This window comes from Physeter macrocephalus, chromosome 6 (assembly GCF_002837175.3).
Source record: "Physeter macrocephalus isolate SW-GA chromosome 6, ASM283717v5, whole genome shotgun sequence".
Taxonomy (NCBI): Eukaryota; Metazoa; Chordata; class Mammalia; order Artiodactyla; family Physeteridae; genus Physeter; species Physeter macrocephalus.
The window spans coordinates 59,538,166-59,558,011 of NC_041219.1; the positions used below are offsets into that span (position 1 = coordinate 59,538,166).

Here is a 19,846-nt window from a genome sequence, read left to right on the forward strand (position 1 = left end):
TTGAAGAGGCTGTCTTTTCTCCACTGTGTATTCTTGCCTCCTTTATCAAAGATAAGGTGACCATATGTGTGTGGGTTTATCTCTGGGCTTTCTATCCTGTTCCATTGATCTATATTTCTGTTTTTGTGCCAGTACCATACTGAAGAAGACAGTAGTTTTAATGGAAGCACTAGACATGGGGCAAGGGGTGAAGATGAACAGTATTTGACTCAGTGAAAATAAATTAATTGCTGCTGATAAGCATACATTTGCTGGCATTGTAATATTGGTGAATTACATGAAGATGAAAAACGAAAAATGTAGTATTTATCATTATACTGCATCCTGTCCTCATAAGATTAGTAATAAAACTTTGTCAAAGGGTACAAACTATCAGTTATGCAAGATGAATAAATTCAAGAGGTCTATTGTAAAGCATAGCGCCTACAGTTAACAATACTGTATTGTAAACCTAAACATTTGCTAATAGGATAGATCTTATATTACAAAAATATAATAATAAGAGAGTGGGAGGAAACTTTTGGAAGTGATGGATAGGCTTATGGTATAGATCATGGTGACAGTTTCACAGGTGTATACTTATCTCCAAACTCATTAAGTTGTATACATGAATTATGTATGTATTATCAATTATATTAATTACTGATAGTTATGTAATTAAATTTAATCATGTAGTTAAATACATACATAGTTATATTAATTATGTATGTATTATTTGTATGTCAAAAACTTCTCTTACCTTCAAAAAAAGTTTTGTAAGAAAACAGATGACATATATGGATTTGGTAGTAAGGACTATATTCACTTAAATGTAGAAATAAGACTAAATAATAAGGCAATTATGTTTTTAGAATACATTTTATATATTTTAAGTATTGACATGACAAAAAAGATAATAAACAGAAATTAGTAGGTACAGAAAGGTAAGGAACGCATGATGCTGATTAGACGTTGGTTTGAGATGAGAACACATTGTGTTGATAAATTTCTTAGTGTACTAAATTTCTATAAATGTTTTGGTTTAGGAAATTCTCCACAAAGATAAAGCTGTATCTTTTACTGTAAGCTTCTTTAGTCCCTTCCCAATGACTGATAGGATACTAGGTATAGGATTGGCACCAAACAAATATTGACATGACAAATGGTAAAGGCTATGGCAACCTTTTCTTCTGGAAATAGCATAGTCTCATTATCCAGTGTGGTTAGCTATGCAAAACTCAGTGTTGAAGGGGCTTGAATTCAGCTACCCATGTGTGGTATTGCTAAATATCCAAGGAAATATCCCCTTTGGCAGTATTCATTTTGAATCTACCCACTTTCTACCTATAACCACATCATACACTGGTCAGAAGGACAATTTGATGTTTGTACAGGTGCTTAAGAAATAAAGACTGAGAATTCCTGGGATATGGATATTCAGCTGATCAAATTACTTGACCTCTCTAAAAACCAGTTTCCTCACTTACAAAATGGGTTGATGGTTCTTTAGGTCTTGCTTACCTCATAGGGAAAGTATAGGAATGGTATATATAAAATACTTTGAACTTCAAATATTATATTCTAGTCAATGTTGTTTTAATTATGATGACTGAGTCTTACCTGATGGACAAAGCAGGGAGTTGAATGTTGCTTCCTTCTCTAGTCCTTCAGGCTTTAGGTGGAAAGAAAGAAAAGTTAGAAGTGAGAATGGACTGACTTTCAGGACATGTGTGTTAAGAGGGGAACTACAGGTTTCTTGATGAAGAGAAGAATTGGAACTGATTTTCAAATGTATTATAGAAGCAAATTCTAGAAGTGTAAGTAATATGAAGGAGACAGGTTGATAGATGAGAAAGGGAGGAGGAAATTACAAAGTAAAATCAAGAAAGAGAGACAGAGAGAGAATCATATTGTGAAATATCCCATGACTATATATATATATATATATATATATATATATATTTCTTTTTTCATATATCTAGTTTTTAGCCCTTCTTACCTAAAAGTTGGAACCCCAGCTGGATTCACCATTGTTTTTCTTGACTCACTGTGACTTATCAAATGGGCAGGCTTACTTACTTCCACCAACAGGGGCTTGATGACTGTGTCTTTCCTTCCATGTTCAGGGACCACAGCCACCTCGGTCCCACACAGCTCTTGAGACTCCAGTGTCTCTGCACTCACTGTGAAATTCACATTCCCTGGAAAAAGGGGCCAGTAGAGATGAGCACCATCTCTCTCTTCCTCCATGCCTCCAAACCCCAAGATTTATAAATGTTTAATGCTTTGTGACCTTATTTTTTTGCTTTATAAAAACATAGGAGCAGGAATGGAAGCATCATAGACTAGAGGCTAATGATACTGAGAATCCAAGGTGGAGCCGGAGGTGAGGGAAGGGGGTATATCCTTCTAGACATCCTAGAATGAAAGACAAAGAAAAAACTTCTACCATTTGGTGGGGGGGTGGGGGCATCTTTGCCTGGATATGAGGATCCCATAGACAGACACACACAGTCTTTGAGTCGACAACTGCCTCTAGGAGGCTGTCTCTCACCTAATGACTTTGGGGTTACTGCCCAGGACACGGTTTGCCGGCCATTCCCACAGATGCACTGAGTCTCTTGTTCCTTCTCTCCTGGGACAGCTAGGAATGCAGGAGAGGCTTCTAGGTGCACACTGACCTGAAACCACACATGAGACAAAGAGACCAATAGACCAGAGGGAAAGGGGGCCAAAGGAAGAATGGCTTGAAATAAAGCACATTGAGGGATTGGGTAGATTTCAGGTTGCCTAATATTGAAGATAATATAAATGGAGACTGAGCATCTTATAAGTGGATCTGACATCTAAACATTAGTATTTGGGGATAATCTGCTCTTTCACGTGGTAGGAGCAGAGGAGAGGAAAAGTCATGATGATATGTTTGTTGCCTGTGGAAGCTCTACTCCTTTGGCTTAGGATCTTGACCATACCCTCAGCTCTCCCAGCAGAGTATACAAGATTTATCAACAATTATGGTAAGATGCACATAAATAACTTTAAAAGTTAAGTTTAATACAGTTAATCATATAAGAAAAGTTAAATATATGGGAATGTAGAGGTTGAAACCTTGGAGAGTATAAGACATGAGAATCAGCATACTGGTTTTTGTTGTTCATGTCAGAAATCTTCATGTTACACAAACTTCCGAACTTTAAAGGGTTATGATAAGGGTCAGAACCTTGTTTTAAGTTGTCATTTGGTATTTGGAGATATCAGCAACCATAGTCATATAACATATGAGTATCTCTGACAGTATTATCTCCTGGTGAGCCCATCTTATACACAGGAGTTTGTCAGTATTTCCAGGAATGCAGTTTTTAATTTACTTGACTGTTACCTTGTGTTCAAGTTAATAAAGCGAAGTCCTTACCCGGATGCATTTGGGAAGGTAGTTTAACACAGTGGCCTTGAGTGTGAAGGCTTCTCCGCGGATCACAGAGTAGGGCATCGTGAGATCCACAAAGAAGGGCTGGAAGGCTCGGAGAGAGGCAGTTGGAGAGAGACCAAGTCCAGTGTCACTGGACAAGCAGAGGGCCCCTGCCTTCCACTCAGTGATGGTATCGGGGACTATTACTCCTACTTCAGCCACACCCGAGGAGCTGGGGAGGACGGCAATGTGCAGAACAAAAAGCAAGCAGTTAAATACAGGCGTGCCTCATTTTCTTGCACTTTGCTTTATTGTGCTTTACAGATACTGTGTTGTTTTTTTTTAAACAAATTAAAGGTTTGTGGCAGCACTGCGTCAAGCAAGCCTATTGGTGTCATTTTTCTAACAGCATTTGCTCACCTTATCTCTCTGTGTCACATTTTGGTAATTCTCTCAATATTTCACACTTTTAAATTATCATTACATTTGTTACAATGATCTGTGATCAGCAATCTTTGATGTTACTATTGTAATTGTTTTGGGGTGCCATGAACTGCACCCATATAAGATGGCAAACTTAATAGATAAATGTTGTGTGTGTTCTGACTGCTCCACTGACCAGCCATTCCCCTGTCCCTCTTACTCTTCTTGAGCTTCCCTAGTCCCTGAGACACAACAATATTGAAATTAGGCCGGTTAACAACCCTACGATGGCCTCTAAGCATTCAAGTGAACGGAAGAATTGCACACTTCTCACTTTAAATCAAAAGCTAGAAATTATTAAGCTTTGTGGTAAAGGCATGTTGAAAGCTGAGATAGGCTGGAAGCTAGGCCTCTTGCACCAAACAGTTAGCCAAGTTATGAATGCAAAGGAAAGTTTTTGAAGGAAATTAAAAATGACACTTGAGTAAACACTTGAATGATAAGATAGCATAACAGCCTCATTGCCGATATGGAGAAAATTTGAGTGGTCTGGATAGAAGATCAAACCAGCCACAATATCCCCTGAAGCCAAAGCCTAATCCAGAGCAAGGCCATAACTCTCTTCAATTCTGTGCAGGGTGAGAGAGGTGAGGAAGCTGCAGAAAGAGAGTTTGAAGCTAGCAGGGAATGGTTCATAAGGCTTAAGGAAAGAAGCCATCTCTATAACATAAAAGCTCAAGGTAAAGTAGTAAGTGCTGATGTAGAAGCTGCAGCAAATTATCCAGAAGATAATTAGTGAAGGTGACTACACTACATAACAGATGTTACATGTAGATGAAACCACCTTATGTTGGAAGAAGATGCCATCTAGGACTTTCATAGCTGGAGAGGAGGAGTTAATGTCTGACTTCAAAGCTTCAGAGGACAGGCAGACTCTCTAGTTCGGGGCTAATGCAGCTGGTGACTTCAAGTTGAAGCCAGTGCTCATTTATCATTCCGAAAATCTTGGGGCCCTTCGGTATTAGGCTAAATCGACTCTGCCTGTGCTCTATAAATGGAACAGCAAAGCCTGGGTGACAGCACATCTGTTTACAACATGGTTTACTGAATATTTTAAGCCCCTTGTTGAGAACTACTGCTGAGGAGAAAAGATTCCTTTCGAAACACTGCTGCTCACTGACAATGCACCTGGTTTCCCGAGAGCTCTGATGGAGATGCACGATGAGATTGATGTTGTCTTCATGCCTGCTAACGCAATAGCCATTCTGAAGCCCCTGGATCAAGGAGTAATTTTGACTTTCAAGTCTTATTCTTTAAGAATACATTTTGTAAGGCTATAGCTGCCATATATGGTCATTCCTCTGATGGATCTGGGCAAAGTCAATTGAAAGCCTTCTGGAAAGGATTCACCATTCTAGATGCCGTTAAGAACATTCTTGATTCATAGGAAGAGGTCAGAATATTAACATTAACAGGAGTTTCAAAGAAGTAGATTCCAACCCTCCTAGATGACTTTGAGGGTTTAAGACTTCAGTGGAGGAAGCAACCGCAGATGTGGTGGAAACAGCAAGAGAACCAGAATTAGAAACGGAGCCTGAAGATGTGGACTGAATTGCTGCAATCTCCTGTTAAAACTTGAATGGATAAGGAGTTGCTTCTTATGGATGAGCAAAGAAAGTGGTTTCTTGAGATGGAAGCTAGCTATTCCCGTGGAAGATGCTGCGGAGATTGTTGAGATGACAACAAAGGATTTAGAATTATTACAAAAACTTAGTTGCCAAAGCAGTGGCAGAGTTTGGGAGGATTGCCTCCAATTCTGAAAGAAGTTCTACTGTGGGTAAAATGCTATCAAACACCATTGCATGTTACAGAGAAATCGTTTGTGAAAGGAAGAGTCAATTGACGTGGCACACTTCATTGCTGTCTTGTTTTAAGGAACAGCCCCGTCCCAATCTTCAGCAGCCACCATCCTGATCAGTGAGCAGCCATCAACATCAAGTCAAGACCTTCTACCAGCAAAAAAATTATGACTTGCTGAAGGCTTAGATGAAGGTTAGCATTTTATAGCAATAAAGTATTTTTGATTAAAGTATATACATTTTAAAAGACATAATGCTATTATACACTTAATAGACTACAGTATAGCGTAAACACAACTTTTATATGCCCTGGGAAACCAAAAAATTCATGTGACTCACTTTATTGTGATATTTGCTTTATTGGAGTGTCTGGAACTGAACCTGTAATATCTCTGAGGTACGCCTGTAAATCCTTTCTAGGAAGAGAACCCCTATATAAATGATTCTATTGTCATGACTTGAATGCACGTAGTAGAAATACCAATAATGGAGAGTATAATCAAGGCTTGAAATGGGAATGTATACGTCCCTTTTTTTCCAACTCTGTCTTCAATTCTAGTCTATATCAGTCTCTCCTTAGACATGTAGTTGTAGTATAATCTATGATAGACAATACAGTGATAAATATGTAGTTTTAGATTGTTATTAACTTTTTTTCTCTAAAATACTGTTCCACTGAGGGAAGGTTTATACTTTTAAGTTCTACTACTACTGTGTAGAGCTGGCTTGACTGACCCTGTGCTTAACTCAGGACTGCCGAGCAACGAAGGATCTCTTATAGGCGTTAATCTGTGCAGTGCTTGGTTATATTTAGTCCTTATGTTCATTTTCTGGAAATCTTAGCAGGACATTTGTGCAAAATTTCTGATACAATTAGATTAGTGAGACTTCATAACAAAAGTGTTACACTAAACCTCTCCTGAACACAGCAATGTGTCCGAAAGATATACTTGGATATTGAAAAACTAGCTAAAAATTGAAAATTGTGAGGAATCTATACTGTTGCATCTTATATATGAAAGAAGTTACTTACTCTACTGCCACCAAATCCCAGATCCATGTCTCAGGGAAGTACTTTCGCACAGTCTCTGTGGGAGGCTCTGAAATATCTATTATATGCATAAGTTCATGACCTCTTCCCATTTCAGCTACGACTGCGGAGGAGACAGAAACAATAAATATAAAGATAAGGCTTATGAGAGATTGTAGTAAGTGCTACAAAAGAAATAGGGTGATGAAATAGATAGAAACCAGGAGAGGACACTTGGGTAGAAAGCTTCTTGGAGGAGGTGGTATTTTTAGATGAATTCTGAAGCATTACAGTAAGCTAGGAGTGAGCTGGGGGAAGAGAATCACAATCAGAGAACAGTGAGACCTAGAGGCAGAAAGAGTCTTGGATTGCCTGTGAAAGAGACCTAGCGGCAGAAAGGAGGCTCTGCAGCTCCTGCGCACTGTACTAAGTGGTGAGTGCTGTGACGTGAGGTCAGGATTTGGTCTGCACCTCTGCGGGAGCAAAGAAAAATCGTACCCAGACATTTTGACAGTGGCTTTGAGAAACCGTTTGTAGGAGTGAGAGGATCAAGAGTTTAAAAAGCTCTTTATTCCCAAATATGACCCTTTATTCCCAAATGTGTCAGAAGATAAGACACAAGTGACAAGATTTGTCACTGGGACAAATCTTGTGTATCTATACACTTGTTCATACATAAATTTACTACAAATCTTATTGATAAAGGATGAAAGGATATAATTTATAAATACTAATAAAAATATACAATGATCTTTATTTAAATTCCGTATAGCCATTTGATTCTCACTGAATGTTTACCTTGATTTTTGACAAACTCTTTTGTTTGTACTCAACCTATATTCAACCATGATTTGACAGTATCAGACCATAAATAAATAAATGATTGATTACTGTATGATTCATCAAAGAAGTAGCCCATATCATTGACAAATGAGTGTGATTTCAATATGGATATTAACTGATGTTCTGGGGAAGTTAAAGAGCTTCTTTTCTTGACTCGTGAGAATATAGTCCCAATTTGTGAACGTTTCTGTTTCTGTTTACATTATCCTATGCCTGGAAACGTTCCCTTCCCTTTTAAAACTCACACATCTCCATTTACCAGAAGCAGATTCTATATGAATGACTTCTTGATTCCTCAATCAGAATCAATCCTTTCTTTTATTCTTCATACCTGCACCTGTCTTATAACACTTTTTACAGCCTGCCTTGTGTTCTTTCCAGCTGCATATGTGGGAGCTGGACACAAACAGAATTTTTTGATTTGTATCACTATGTGACCACCTTGAGCAAGAACCTTAATATATCTAAATCACAAGTTCTTTTTTTTAAATTGAAGTACAGTTGATTTACAATGTTGTGTTAATTTCTGCTGTACAGCAAAGTGACTCAGTTATACACATATATACATTCTTTTTAATATTCTTTTCCATTATGGTTTATCTCAGGAGATTGGATATAGTTCCCTGTGCTCTACAGTAGGACCTTGTTGTTTATCCATTCTAAATGTAATAGTGTGCATCTACCAACCCCAAACTCCCAGTCCACCCCTCCCCCACTCTCCCCTCCCCCTTGGCAACCACAAGTCTGATCTCTATGTCTGGAATCACAAGTCCTTTTTAATTAATTTAATCACATTTATCTTTTTTACAGAATTGTTTTATTTGGTTCAATATATTAGGCAATTAATTTTTCTTAATTTCCTACCTGGAGAAGATAACAGTCTTTGAGATGACTGTATTTTATATTGTTGAGGCTGTGGACATATTTGGGGTTTATGAATTTTTGAGTTGGTGAATACCTTTAAGCCCATATCCTGTAAAGGAAAGCATCACCTAATCAGTACACAAATATCATAAAATATGTATATACACATACTTCTTTTCATTGAACTTAACAACCAATCCAACTAGCTTAATATTAACCTTTTTTGTGTTTTTGGAAGTTGTTTCTTTCAAACAGTGTCCCTGCCTCTTGTCACCCCAGCGTTACCTGTAACTGTTACTCTAACACCCGCTCTAACACCCATCTTTACTGTGCACCGAGGAAACGCAGTCAGAATCCAACTTTTGAGCCTCACCACTAGCATCCTTAAACATGGGAAGCTAGTGCCATAAGCCCTGGTGCTGAGTATGTGTGGTTTAAGCACATTTCAGAGTAGCTGAGGTCATTCTCTCCTGCAAAGACTTTTTTCTTTGGAATACAAAGGCTTGCATTGTTTCACTTGATGGGTAAATATTACAGTTTTTCAGCTGTCTAATGATTCTAATCAGGTAGAACCATATGAAATTACTGATATTTGACCATTTTAAAAAAACTTTAATTGGAGTATGGTTGCTTTACAATGTTGTGTTAGCCTCCACTGCACAACAAAATGAATCAGCCATACACGTACAGATATGCCCTCCCTAATATTAAACTTATAATGTTCACGTGAGTAGAAAGGAAATTGATATACTTATAGAGATAATTTCATTCTGTTTTTAAACCTCTTTCAACAGTAATTATTTTACATGTGTAATATTTATAAATGAATGAAGGAAAAAAAAACTTGCTTAATAATCCCCAAAGTTCCAGTCCTGGCTCTGTTGTTATTAGTAGATCTGCTACTATTAGTGACCTTGGAGAAGTCCCTTGACCTCTCTATGTCCCATTACCCTCAACTATAATATGGAAGCATTAAAATAAATATTTTTTTCCATATATAATATTTTGTGAACCTTAAGAACTGACCCTCAGCAATATAATGGACTTACCTTTAGGAAGCTATACATATCTTTTTCATTTGTATTTGATACTGGGGAATACATGATCCCATTGACATAGATATTATGGTGACTGATGCAGTCTTCATTGTCTTCCTTCTGTTGATTTAAACGCTCCGGGAAACCGTTGAGGTCCTTTACTGGTAGCAGGTTATAAACCTGTACAAATGCAAAGGGCAAAAGGACAAACTTACTTGTGGCTTATTTTTCTTACGTGCAGGGAGAAAAGAAAAGAATAATCACTACCAGACTTTCTTTGAGTGGCTCCATTGCCTAGATAATTCACAGAGAAGATGATCTTGAAAACGTGGAACAATTTTAGGGAAAAAAAACAATTAAAACATTCCTATCTAAGTACTCAGGATCGTAATCTTTTGTTACGCAATTCAGAGGCAAACCCTAGACTCTGTGCTGGAATGAAATAAAACTTAATTAAGAGAAATTGAGGTTTGCTCTATTTGAGACATTGTGCAACGCTTCAGGATGACAGAATTAGGTAATAGTTGCATCTCTCTCTGGTGGTTAGCAACTGACTCAGTGTTTAACAAAGTAAATGGACAACATGTTCTAAACAGGCACATGGATAAGCATGTATCCTCTGTATAGGACAGTATTTTCTTAGTATTATTCATGGGAACTAAATGTTCCATATCTTTATAAAATACATACAACTTTCACTGTAGAATACTGAAAATGATACTTTCAAATTCACCTCAACGGGAAGAATAAGACAGACATAAAAGTCCTGTAGGTGTTTTATATTTATAGGAGTTCAAAATTGTTTGATTAGAATAGATTAGCAAAGTGAGTAGCACAGTGAAATGAAGCACTTTCTCAAAGGCAGCTCCTTCTTAGCATTCCCCATCTCCTCCCTCTGCTTTATTTTGCTCCAAAGCATATCATGATTATTGTCTGTCTCACCTATGAAAATGTAAGGTCCATGAGTGCATGGATTTTTTTCTTTCTAGTAGGTCACCATGAGATCCCCAGAATTTAGGGCACACCCAGAACACAGTAGGCACTAAATAAATATGTGTTGAATGAATGACTTACGCTACTAGGTGCAAGCGTTTCATTAGTGAAACATTATCAAAGATTGAGAGGAACCCTTGTTCTAACCCAGGTCTACTCCTAGATACATGAAAGCTTCTGCTTTATTATTAACAAACTAATAGAATTTTCTGCCTTATCTATCCACTAGGATTGTTATAATTAAAAAAAAAAACTTTGAGAACTATAAGATTATGTTATACAAACATAAAACATTAATGTTATCGTTCCACATATTCCCTTGCTTCCACTATGCACTTAATATCTCCTTTAGAAGTATTCTCGTATTTTTAATTAAATACTATTGAAAGGACCAAAAAAGTAAGAGATCTTTTCTTATAAGTTTCTCTTGTAGGGAAGTAAAAACGTAACTTTCCCTTTATAAAATTTTGATAGTGAAAAAAACTTCAGTAAGAGGTTATTCCCATTGGCCTCATTGAAAATTTGAAGTCATGGGCAAACTACTATTAGGACACATTAAGTAGTTTCCCGTTGTTATACTAAGCATACCCTTTTGCTATTTTTCCTATTAACCCAGTATTTTAAAAGGTTTCATTTATTAATGTCATTTATCGCATAGTAATTAATTTTTCCTAATTTTTATTAATCAGAGACAATACAGGTCTTCCTTCAGAAATTGTGTTCATCTTGGGCATGCAGTGTTTCAACTGATACAATTCTTATTAAAAGAAATTTCATATTTCACTTAGCCTGTGCAGTCTAAGTGCAGGTATATGTACCACTTCTGTTAGACTTTTTGAAATATTAAAACTAGTTTGAGAACTCCCACTATTGGGTTCATAAAGCTCTAGGATTTCCGGGATTTTGGATGGCGCATGATTTATACATTTATATTCATATGTAATATCTTCCTCATCAAAAAAAAGTGCACATGAAAGAGCTCAAAACTATGAACTCCTAGATAAATATAACTTTAATAGATTTTATCCCACTCAGGGTTTCTCCTTGCTCTGAGTCCCCCGGGGCTGACGGAACTCACCGTGGCCGCGGAGAGCTCGGCCTCGGGACTCATGAGCAGCACACTTTGGTCCACGGCGCGGAGGGCGCAGAGGGACTGAGGGGAAGCGGTGACTTTCAGGTGGGCGTGGGAGGCTGGGAGACTCTGTGCTGGGCTGAAGTTCAAACCCACCTGTGGAATTGGGGACAAAGTCAGAAAAACAAATTTCCTGATTTACCCATGCATTCACCAGCATTTCCTGGGTGCTCCGCAAATTCAATGCATAATCACTTTGTTTGACTTCGTTGATGTTTGGCACCATGTAAGTCTTGAGGCCTTTGGTTCCCTATTTTGTCACTCTGATTCTCATCAGTTGAGCTATTATAATGATATCTGTTTTTATAAGTTATTAAATTGGAGATGCCATTTTTTACCTTTGATACATAGCGAGGTGTTCATTAACTAACTGTGGGCGGAATGCAAATGGTTCTAGACGCTCTTGTATTTTTCTTTTAGCCCTTTTGTAGTCTTATAAACTTGGTTACATGTTTCCCAACATTTCATCATAAGAGAAGGGAACAGGGTACTCTGAACTGTATCATATGGTAAGAGACAATGCATGAGAATTTTGCACTAGGAGTCAAGTGACATGGATGGCTTTTTTTTTTTCTTAAATTGGGGTATAGTTGCTTTACAATGTTGTGTTAGTTTCCGCTGTACAACGAAGTGAATCAGCCATATGTATACATATATCTCCTCCCTCTTGAACCTCCCTCCCACGGCCCCCCCCCCACAGCCCACCCATCTAGGTCACCAGAGCACCGGGCTGAGCCCCCTGTGCTATACTGCAGGTTCTCACCAGCTATCTGTTTTACACACGGTAGTGTTTATATGTCAATCCTAATCTCCCAGTTCATCCCACCCTCCCTTCCCCCCTCCTTGTCCACATGTCCGTTCTCTACGTCTGTGTCTCCGTTCCTTCCCTCTATTCCCAAATAGGTTTATCTGCACCATTTTTCTAGATTTCACATATATGTGTTAATATACGATATTTATTCTTCTCTTGACGTGGCTTCTTGGTGTGATCTGCCATTACTTTGCTGAAAATCTCTGGGGAATTCATTTAACCCTTTTGGCCCCAGTGCTTGCATGTAGAAAATAATTGATAGTGATAGTGACGTCTAGTTTTAAATGTTGAAAAATTTATGATATGAAACACCCACCTTGTTGGCCAGACAGTTTTCGACCTCATATTTTGCAGAGTCCCCAACCACTTCCCCATCAGGTAAAATGGCATAGATGAGCAACCTAGCGACGGGAGCGATGTCTGACTCCACAGGCACTGACAGGGGAAAATGGCCTTTCACTGGAGCACAGAGAGAATGAGAGGAAGTGGTCATGGGTTCGACAGCTCAGGGCTGAAATAACACTTTTCTGCTGTACAATGTCATTTTAGGAGCCTGGTCTGGTTGATGACTCTATTAGTAGATGTAACAGATATAAGAAATAGTACATGTAATAAATGGATGACTATCTCCAAGAATCCTGGCTTAAAAAAAAACCCAAAACCTCATCATAGCCCCCTCTTCTCTCAAAATCACATAATGATTTCTCCCCAGTTTTAAGCTTGAGTTCATCTATACAAAGTTCTGACGCTATCTAAGGATGTGGAGACATCCATTTGGCTACCATTTGATCTAGACTTTACACTAGAGAAAGGAAATAGAACTTGAAGTGGCGAGATGTAATAGTAAGAGTTTAACACATTGTATTTACCCTTATATTCTCTTTAACTTTCTATGAACCAAATATTCTATTCTTTCTTCTTAAGAGGAGTAATGAGCTCCTTTGCAACTTATTTTTTGATGCCTACATAGAATTGTTAGAAGTTGCATCGAACTTCTCTACTATAGTGCTTCTGTGTTACTACAAAGTAGCAACAAAAGAGTAGTTCACTGATAATTTTCTTAAGGGAACTTTTAGACTCCCTTAGGATAGGTGAAACCTTCAGAGGATTATATTGTTCCACATTTGTTCCTGGGGAGAGTCCAATTTACCTCTTCATAAAATCATAACTATCTTCAAAAGGGAAATATGATGTAAAGATGTAAATGACTCAGCACAAGACCTAACGTATAGAAGACACTCCAAAGTTTTACCTTCTCTCCATTGTCTAAAACAATTTTGAAATGTCATTTTGAGAAGGAGGTCCATGACTATTTATGGTTTGAAAATTTGGAATAAGCATAAATTATGAAACAACTAAAACACTTTAAATAATCTGAACAGAATAACCTGAAAGAAAAGAAAAGAAATATTTGGTAAAGGGTTTAAAAAAAGAAAGAAACATTATTGCTTTCCCCTTTCAACTTCTTTGTTGGGGTTAGATGAAAATGCTCTATTTATTTGAAGCTATTCCTGGTGTTTATGCAGCGTAAGGTTGCATGTGACCGAATAGGGCAGAAATGGGGAATTATGGAAATACTCACTGTCTCCCTGGTGCACGGGCAGTACGTGAGTCCCAGATCGGACAATGCCTCCCTTTGCCATTACCTGCAAAAAAGGAAATGAAAAGGGATTTAATTTGCCGGACAGAGATCTGACCCCAAGTCTTGCTCTCTATGTGATATGCTTGTTTTATTGAGCCCCTGCTGGCAATAATTAGCCCTGAGAGAAGTCCGACTTTCAAAAGGAACATGGATAAGAGGTCAAAGTAGTGATGCCTAAAGAGCTTCATAAATCCTTGCCCACACAGGATTTTACAGGTGAGTCAAAGTAGTGGCCTTCCTTCTCACCAGGTAATAGAACACGAGCTCCTTCAGCTCCTGCAGGACCTGTCCATTCAGTACATAATGTGCTTGGACTGTCTGAGCTTGGCCGCAGGGCAGTTCACGAGGCAAGGGCTCAAGGTGGACAAAGCACTTGTTTCGGGAGAATACAAGATTAGCAGTGTGATAAGCTTCTTCATATTCTTCTGACAGCCAATGGTAGCCATAACAGGGACTGTGATCCTTGTGTTTGACCTAATGAATTAGAAAAGCAATATTATCTTATAGATTATATGTCATAGAGAATCAGCGTGCTCACAGAATTGCATTCGTTTAGTATCCTACCTTAACTAGTACCTAGAAATCTTGTGCTCCACACTCAAAAGTGAGAGAGGAGGGTCCCTTATTTTGTTTATCTGTATTGCAGGCCTTTACAGGGCGGAGGCTCCTTGAGTTGGTATTGATTTTTACATTTGTGAAGAGCATAGAAGGAGGCATCCTTTGCTCTGATTAGCTTGGCTTACATTTCTTTGGCCACTTTACCCATTCAGACAGAGACACTGGAACTATGAAACCTCACTGAGGAGACAAATCCTCAGAAACAGAAGAATGGCATTTCAGAGAGTAGACGCCTCATTTATGATGGGTTTCAAACGGGTATTATGAATAAATGTAATATTGCAATCTTAGGGGTCTGAGAACACTTTCTGTAAATAGCATGGGTTCAAGAGTTGAGTTAGTGAAGTAGTTGAAGTCTATACTCAACTCTTAGTTATTTGCTCGTAATATAGAGTTGAGCCAGGATTTTAATCTAATTTATCTGATTCTGGAACCTACACTTAAAAAAATTGTGGTAAAAAACACAACATAAATTACCATCTTAACCATTTTAAAATGTACAGTTTGGTAGTGTTAAGAAATATGCAGCCCATCTCCAGAATTCTTTCATCTTGCAAAACTAAAACACTGTCCCCATTAAATACCAACTCCTCATTTCTCCTTCTTCCCAACCCCTGGCCACCACCATTCTACTTTCTATTTCTATGGCTTTGAGTACTTTAGGTACCTCATGCAAGTGGAGTCATACACTATTTGTTTTTTGTGACTGGCTATTTCACTTAGCATCATGTCTTCAAGGTTCATCCACACTGTAGCCTGTGACAGGATTTCCTTCCTTTTTAAGGATGAATACTATTCCATTGTACATATATACCACGTTCTGTTTATCTGTTCATCTGTTGACGGATATTTGGGTTGCTTCCACCTCTTAGCTACTGTGAATAGTGCTGCCATGAACAGGGCTGTGCAAGTATCCCTTGGAGATTCTGTTTTCAATTTTTTGAAGGTACACTCAGCAGTTGGAATACTGGATCATATGGTAGTTCTCATCTGGGGGGACTGCCACGCTGCTTCCCACAGCGTTTGCACGATTCATGTCGCTACACGTGAGTGCACACGTGGAGCCCCCACTTTAGCCACAACACTATACTGCCTCCTTTTAACAAACTTTTTCAAAATTGACCTTGAATTGGTTTTTAGTTTCTCATTTTTTTTCCCTAAGACTAAACACAACTTGGAAATGCCATCACTTTTTGGTTGCAACCTTTCTTCCAAGACTACTTCACATCACTGGTAACTTCCCTCCAAACTTACCCTGACAGTGAGGGAGGTGCCTGTGATGCTGGTGGTGTTGATGGAGAACTGCACCAGGCCTTGCTCATCAGTGGTGGCGTTGGAGTCATAGTGGGCTTCATCTGCTGTGATGAAGATGAGTTTGTTTGGTATAGGGACACCTTTTCCATCCGCTAGGCGCACCTGAAGATTAAAAGCTGCAGATCAGTTACGTGGCTAATATCCAATAGGCACCAAACATTCATTTTATTACAAATATTTATTGAGTGTGTCCAATATGTCAGACGTGGTTCGAGGCATTGAGGCTACAGCAGTGAACAAAACAAAGTTCCTTCCATCATAGAGCATATGCTCCAGTAAAAGAGATAGCTGCTAAATAAATGAGTAATATATACTTATTTAGTGATAATCAGTCCTAAGATGAAAAATAGTGTAAAGGGGTGGAGAATGATGGAGATAATAGAGGTGACCTGAGAAATGTATTCTGTGGGTATTTTGGAAACTCTATATTATTATATATAACTTTTGGAGAGTCACAGACCACAAGAGCCATAATGAAAGTTTTTAACCCATTGGTCAAATTTAATTGAGCCTCAAATACTTATTTTATGGCAGACCATTCCCTTTCTAAGGATTAGTGTTCTGAGGTTTAATATTAGCAATTGCTAATATATTGTCCTGTGTGCTCCTCTAGTTTTATATATGATATCTGCTTCTTGACCTAGATTTGCAAACTTTTGGAAGGTAGGTAGATTTTATGAGGTACTTCCCATCTGAAAAATGTAAACTTGAAAAGAAGCATAGAATATTAAATAAGGGCCTAAAGTCAAATTACTGCTAATACTGAACCCAGAAGGTGAGTAGTTCAGTTCAGATTTTAAAGATGGTGATTTTTTTTCTCAGTATAAGCTACTTTTGGTAGAAGGAAGCACAACCAGCAGACTTGGATTAGTATTTGTAATTGATTAATGAGATCTAAATTTGCTAATGAAATGTCAGCTGTATGTAGGAAGACCAGGATAGGTACAAAATTCTGATTCTTTCACTTTTGGTGAGAGAGTCTTATGATAATAGGATAGTTATTTAGCAGGAATAAAATCTCAAAAAAGTACAATATCCTTCTGAGAAATTTAAAGAAGTGAACTTTCATTTTAGGAAGTGACCAAAGTTTCTGAACATGTTTGCTGTCATAACATAATCAAAACATTCTCAAATTTATTCCACTACTCTTTTGTGGAGCCTGGTCCCTCTGTTTTTTACACTCTCCACAGCTGACATCTTATAATATTTCCATAAAAAACATCATGCACAGTAATTACACATGGAGGTACATACGACTCTCATCTCAGACTTCTGGAGTCCGAAAGCTCCATTAGCACATCTGCTTATAACAGTAAGCAGAAAAATAACAGTAGCAGATTTTTTTGTAGATCTGAGAGAAAAAATTTATATCTTTAAAATCTGGCTATACTTTAAATAGCAGTATTTTACCTCTCTGTGTACTGTTTTTAAAATACACTTGCTAAAATAAAATAAATGTATTTGAATAAGTATACTTGAATAAAATAAAATATACTTGAAAAAGTAATGTGTATATAATATCCATGAAAGAAACACTAGGTACAGTAGAATCTTTTATATTTCAAAATAAAAATGAAAGCCACCTACCCACCCATTTCCATACAAAGTTAATGTTAGAAGGATAATGTGATTGGCCATCAGGAATTTCAAGACGCTTGTGAAAAAATATTATAAAAATCTGAGACTGCCTGGTAAACCATGGGAAAGAGATTGAGTGACATCACGCAGTGCTGTTCCCAAAACCTTCTAATTTTGATAGTGCTTTAGAATGGTTTTATAGATTTGATGTACAAATTTACAGAGGAACAAATCTATTTTATGTGGTTTTATACCTTTGAGTATATTAATCAACAGATAATATTAACCAGGTATAGTTTTTGCAGAATATGTTGTGCGTATTAGGTGAGAGTACAGTTTGACTTGTGAATTGAAAAATACCTCACCTGCCCAAAGAAGGGAATCCCTCGTCTAGCGTCTGAGTCTACTTTCACAAATGAGAGTTTGGTTATGGTTCTTGTTATTTCAGTGGTCCCTTTTCCAGTTAATTCCACCTCTGAAAAAAAAGGAAAAAATAAGTTCTCTTTTGGAAGGATGCTCTCCCTGAACTTACACTACTTCCTCCCTTTCAGTTCACTGTTTGGCAAAGGAACTAAATCCATGTCCCTTGTTCTTTCTCCCATACCCATGAGGTATACACACCTGTTCCTTCTTCTTGAATCTTGGCCTCCACTTCAATTTTCATTTCAAACTCTTGTCTCTTCATTTGGAAGATCTTGGTCTTTACTTGCTGAGAGAAGCAGCCCTGGCTGTTTAGCTAGGAGGGGACGAAATAAAATACAAAAACATAAGACTGGACAAATCAGTGGTCAGTTAATCTGGTGGGATTTTTTTTTTTTTGAGGCAACATAACCTAGGAATTTTGTATGATGAGAACACAATAAATATTCTCTAGGGATTAATTATAATTACATCTCACAACAGTTTCTGGCTATAACTGACAGGTGCATTCCTTAGTATCTGATATTCCCCAGAGTGAATGAGGTGAAGAAATGAAGAAATGCCTTAAAAATTGGGGGGGTAATCTTACTGTAGCAGGCAGCTAACTCTTCACTGAAGCCTGGCTTCCCTTCCATAGTTTACAGCTGTGGCTGGGAAGTGGCTGCCCATCTGGGGACTGTGTTTCCCAGCTCCCTGGCATCTAGGTGGGGCCACGTGACAAGCTCTTGCTCATAGAAAGAGAGAAAAACTGACACCCTTCCCAGCCAAGGTGGTTAAGATTTGCATGTTTTTTCCTCCTTCCTTTACATAATTGGATGGATACTCAAGGCAACTTTAGATACCAGGTACTGGAGATGGTTCAACTTCGATCATTCTGGGTGCTTGGTGCACCAAGAATACCCGCAATGGACAATTACAAGAAATAATTCCTGTGCTAAGTCACTGATTTTTAAAAAACGACTCTAGCTAGCATAGAGTTCTCTTACAGATGGGTCTCTTCCTGAGCTACCACCGTGTCGTAACTCCCTGCTCATCAACAGTGCCTGGGCTGTTAATCCCTAGGAGTAGTTTCCCACATACCTGCTGACTGAACTTCTCACAGACAGCATGTGATTCTCCACCAAAGCAGTTAGAAGGGTTACTGTACTTTCTGCACATGTTTATAGTCACACGTCCTGGGACAGGCTTCCCATATGTGTATCTGTCATAAGAACATTGCCAAATGGATCAAATCAGACATTGAACACCCCCATTTTCTACCTGTTTATATTTTCCCTTTCGTTATAGTATATTTTTAGACTCTGTACTTCCCTCTAATTTCTGCAGTGTTACAGTGTTGAGGGCAAATACAGTGTTGAGGGCAAATAAACTAAGTAATGAACCTTCTCTTTTAGAAATTTCCAGTGCAACATGCTGGAATTTACTACAGTCTTCTTTTACCATGTCTTTTTTTTTTTTCTTAATCTCTAATTTTCAGTTTCATCTTTTAAAAAATATTTTTCTTTTGCCAAAGCTACACCAGATCTTAAGAGAAAAAACAATACCAACAAAACAAAACAAAGAAAAGAAATAAATGCTCTTAATTCTGCCTAGGAATATAAACTATTAATATGATGGTATCTCTCCTTCCATCATCCTCTTCCTATGTGTAGCCATCTCTGTTCATGTAGACTTTTACTTGTTTACTTTTTACAAAAATGGGATTGTGCCATAAATATATCATTGATAATTGCTGTGGTTTTGAGGATATTTGTTTCCTTCCCTATTCAAAATACCCTCTATATCTATATTTGCAAGAGTACTGTTTCACCAGCTCTGTGGGAACAGGAGCTTGGTGACCTTACTCGGAGATAGTGCTGGGGCAGGAACCCAGCTGAAGGTCTTTAGGACTGGT

General features: G+C 38.0%; 1 protein-coding gene across 1 annotated transcript in view; it reads right to left on the reverse strand.

Annotated features, from left to right (window-relative positions):
• A2M (alpha-2-macroglobulin) overlaps nt 1-19,846 on the reverse strand; it is a 76,265-nt gene that overhangs the window by 14,907 nt on the left and 41,512 nt on the right. The window contains exons 8-22 of the mRNA XM_028491492.2: nt 19,033-19,153; nt 18,154-18,268; nt 17,898-18,007; nt 15,895-16,056; nt 14,269-14,496; nt 13,963-14,026; nt 12,697-12,839; nt 11,516-11,665; nt 9,457-9,624; nt 8,408-8,516; nt 6,704-6,824; nt 3,392-3,620; nt 2,534-2,660; nt 2,059-2,180; nt 1,600-1,651 (exon numbers count right to left, since the gene is read on the reverse strand). Of these exons, the coding sequence (XP_028347293.1) occupies nt 1,600-1,651; nt 2,059-2,180; nt 2,534-2,660; nt 3,392-3,620; nt 6,704-6,824; nt 8,408-8,516; nt 9,457-9,624; nt 11,516-11,665; nt 12,697-12,839; nt 13,963-14,026; nt 14,269-14,496; nt 15,895-16,056; nt 17,898-18,007; nt 18,154-18,268; nt 19,033-19,153 (2,021 nt within the window). The remainder of the gene's footprint in view (nt 1-1,599; nt 1,652-2,058; nt 2,181-2,533; nt 2,661-3,391; nt 3,621-6,703; nt 6,825-8,407; nt 8,517-9,456; nt 9,625-11,515; nt 11,666-12,696; nt 12,840-13,962; nt 14,027-14,268; nt 14,497-15,894; nt 16,057-17,897; nt 18,008-18,153; nt 18,269-19,032; nt 19,154-19,846) is intronic.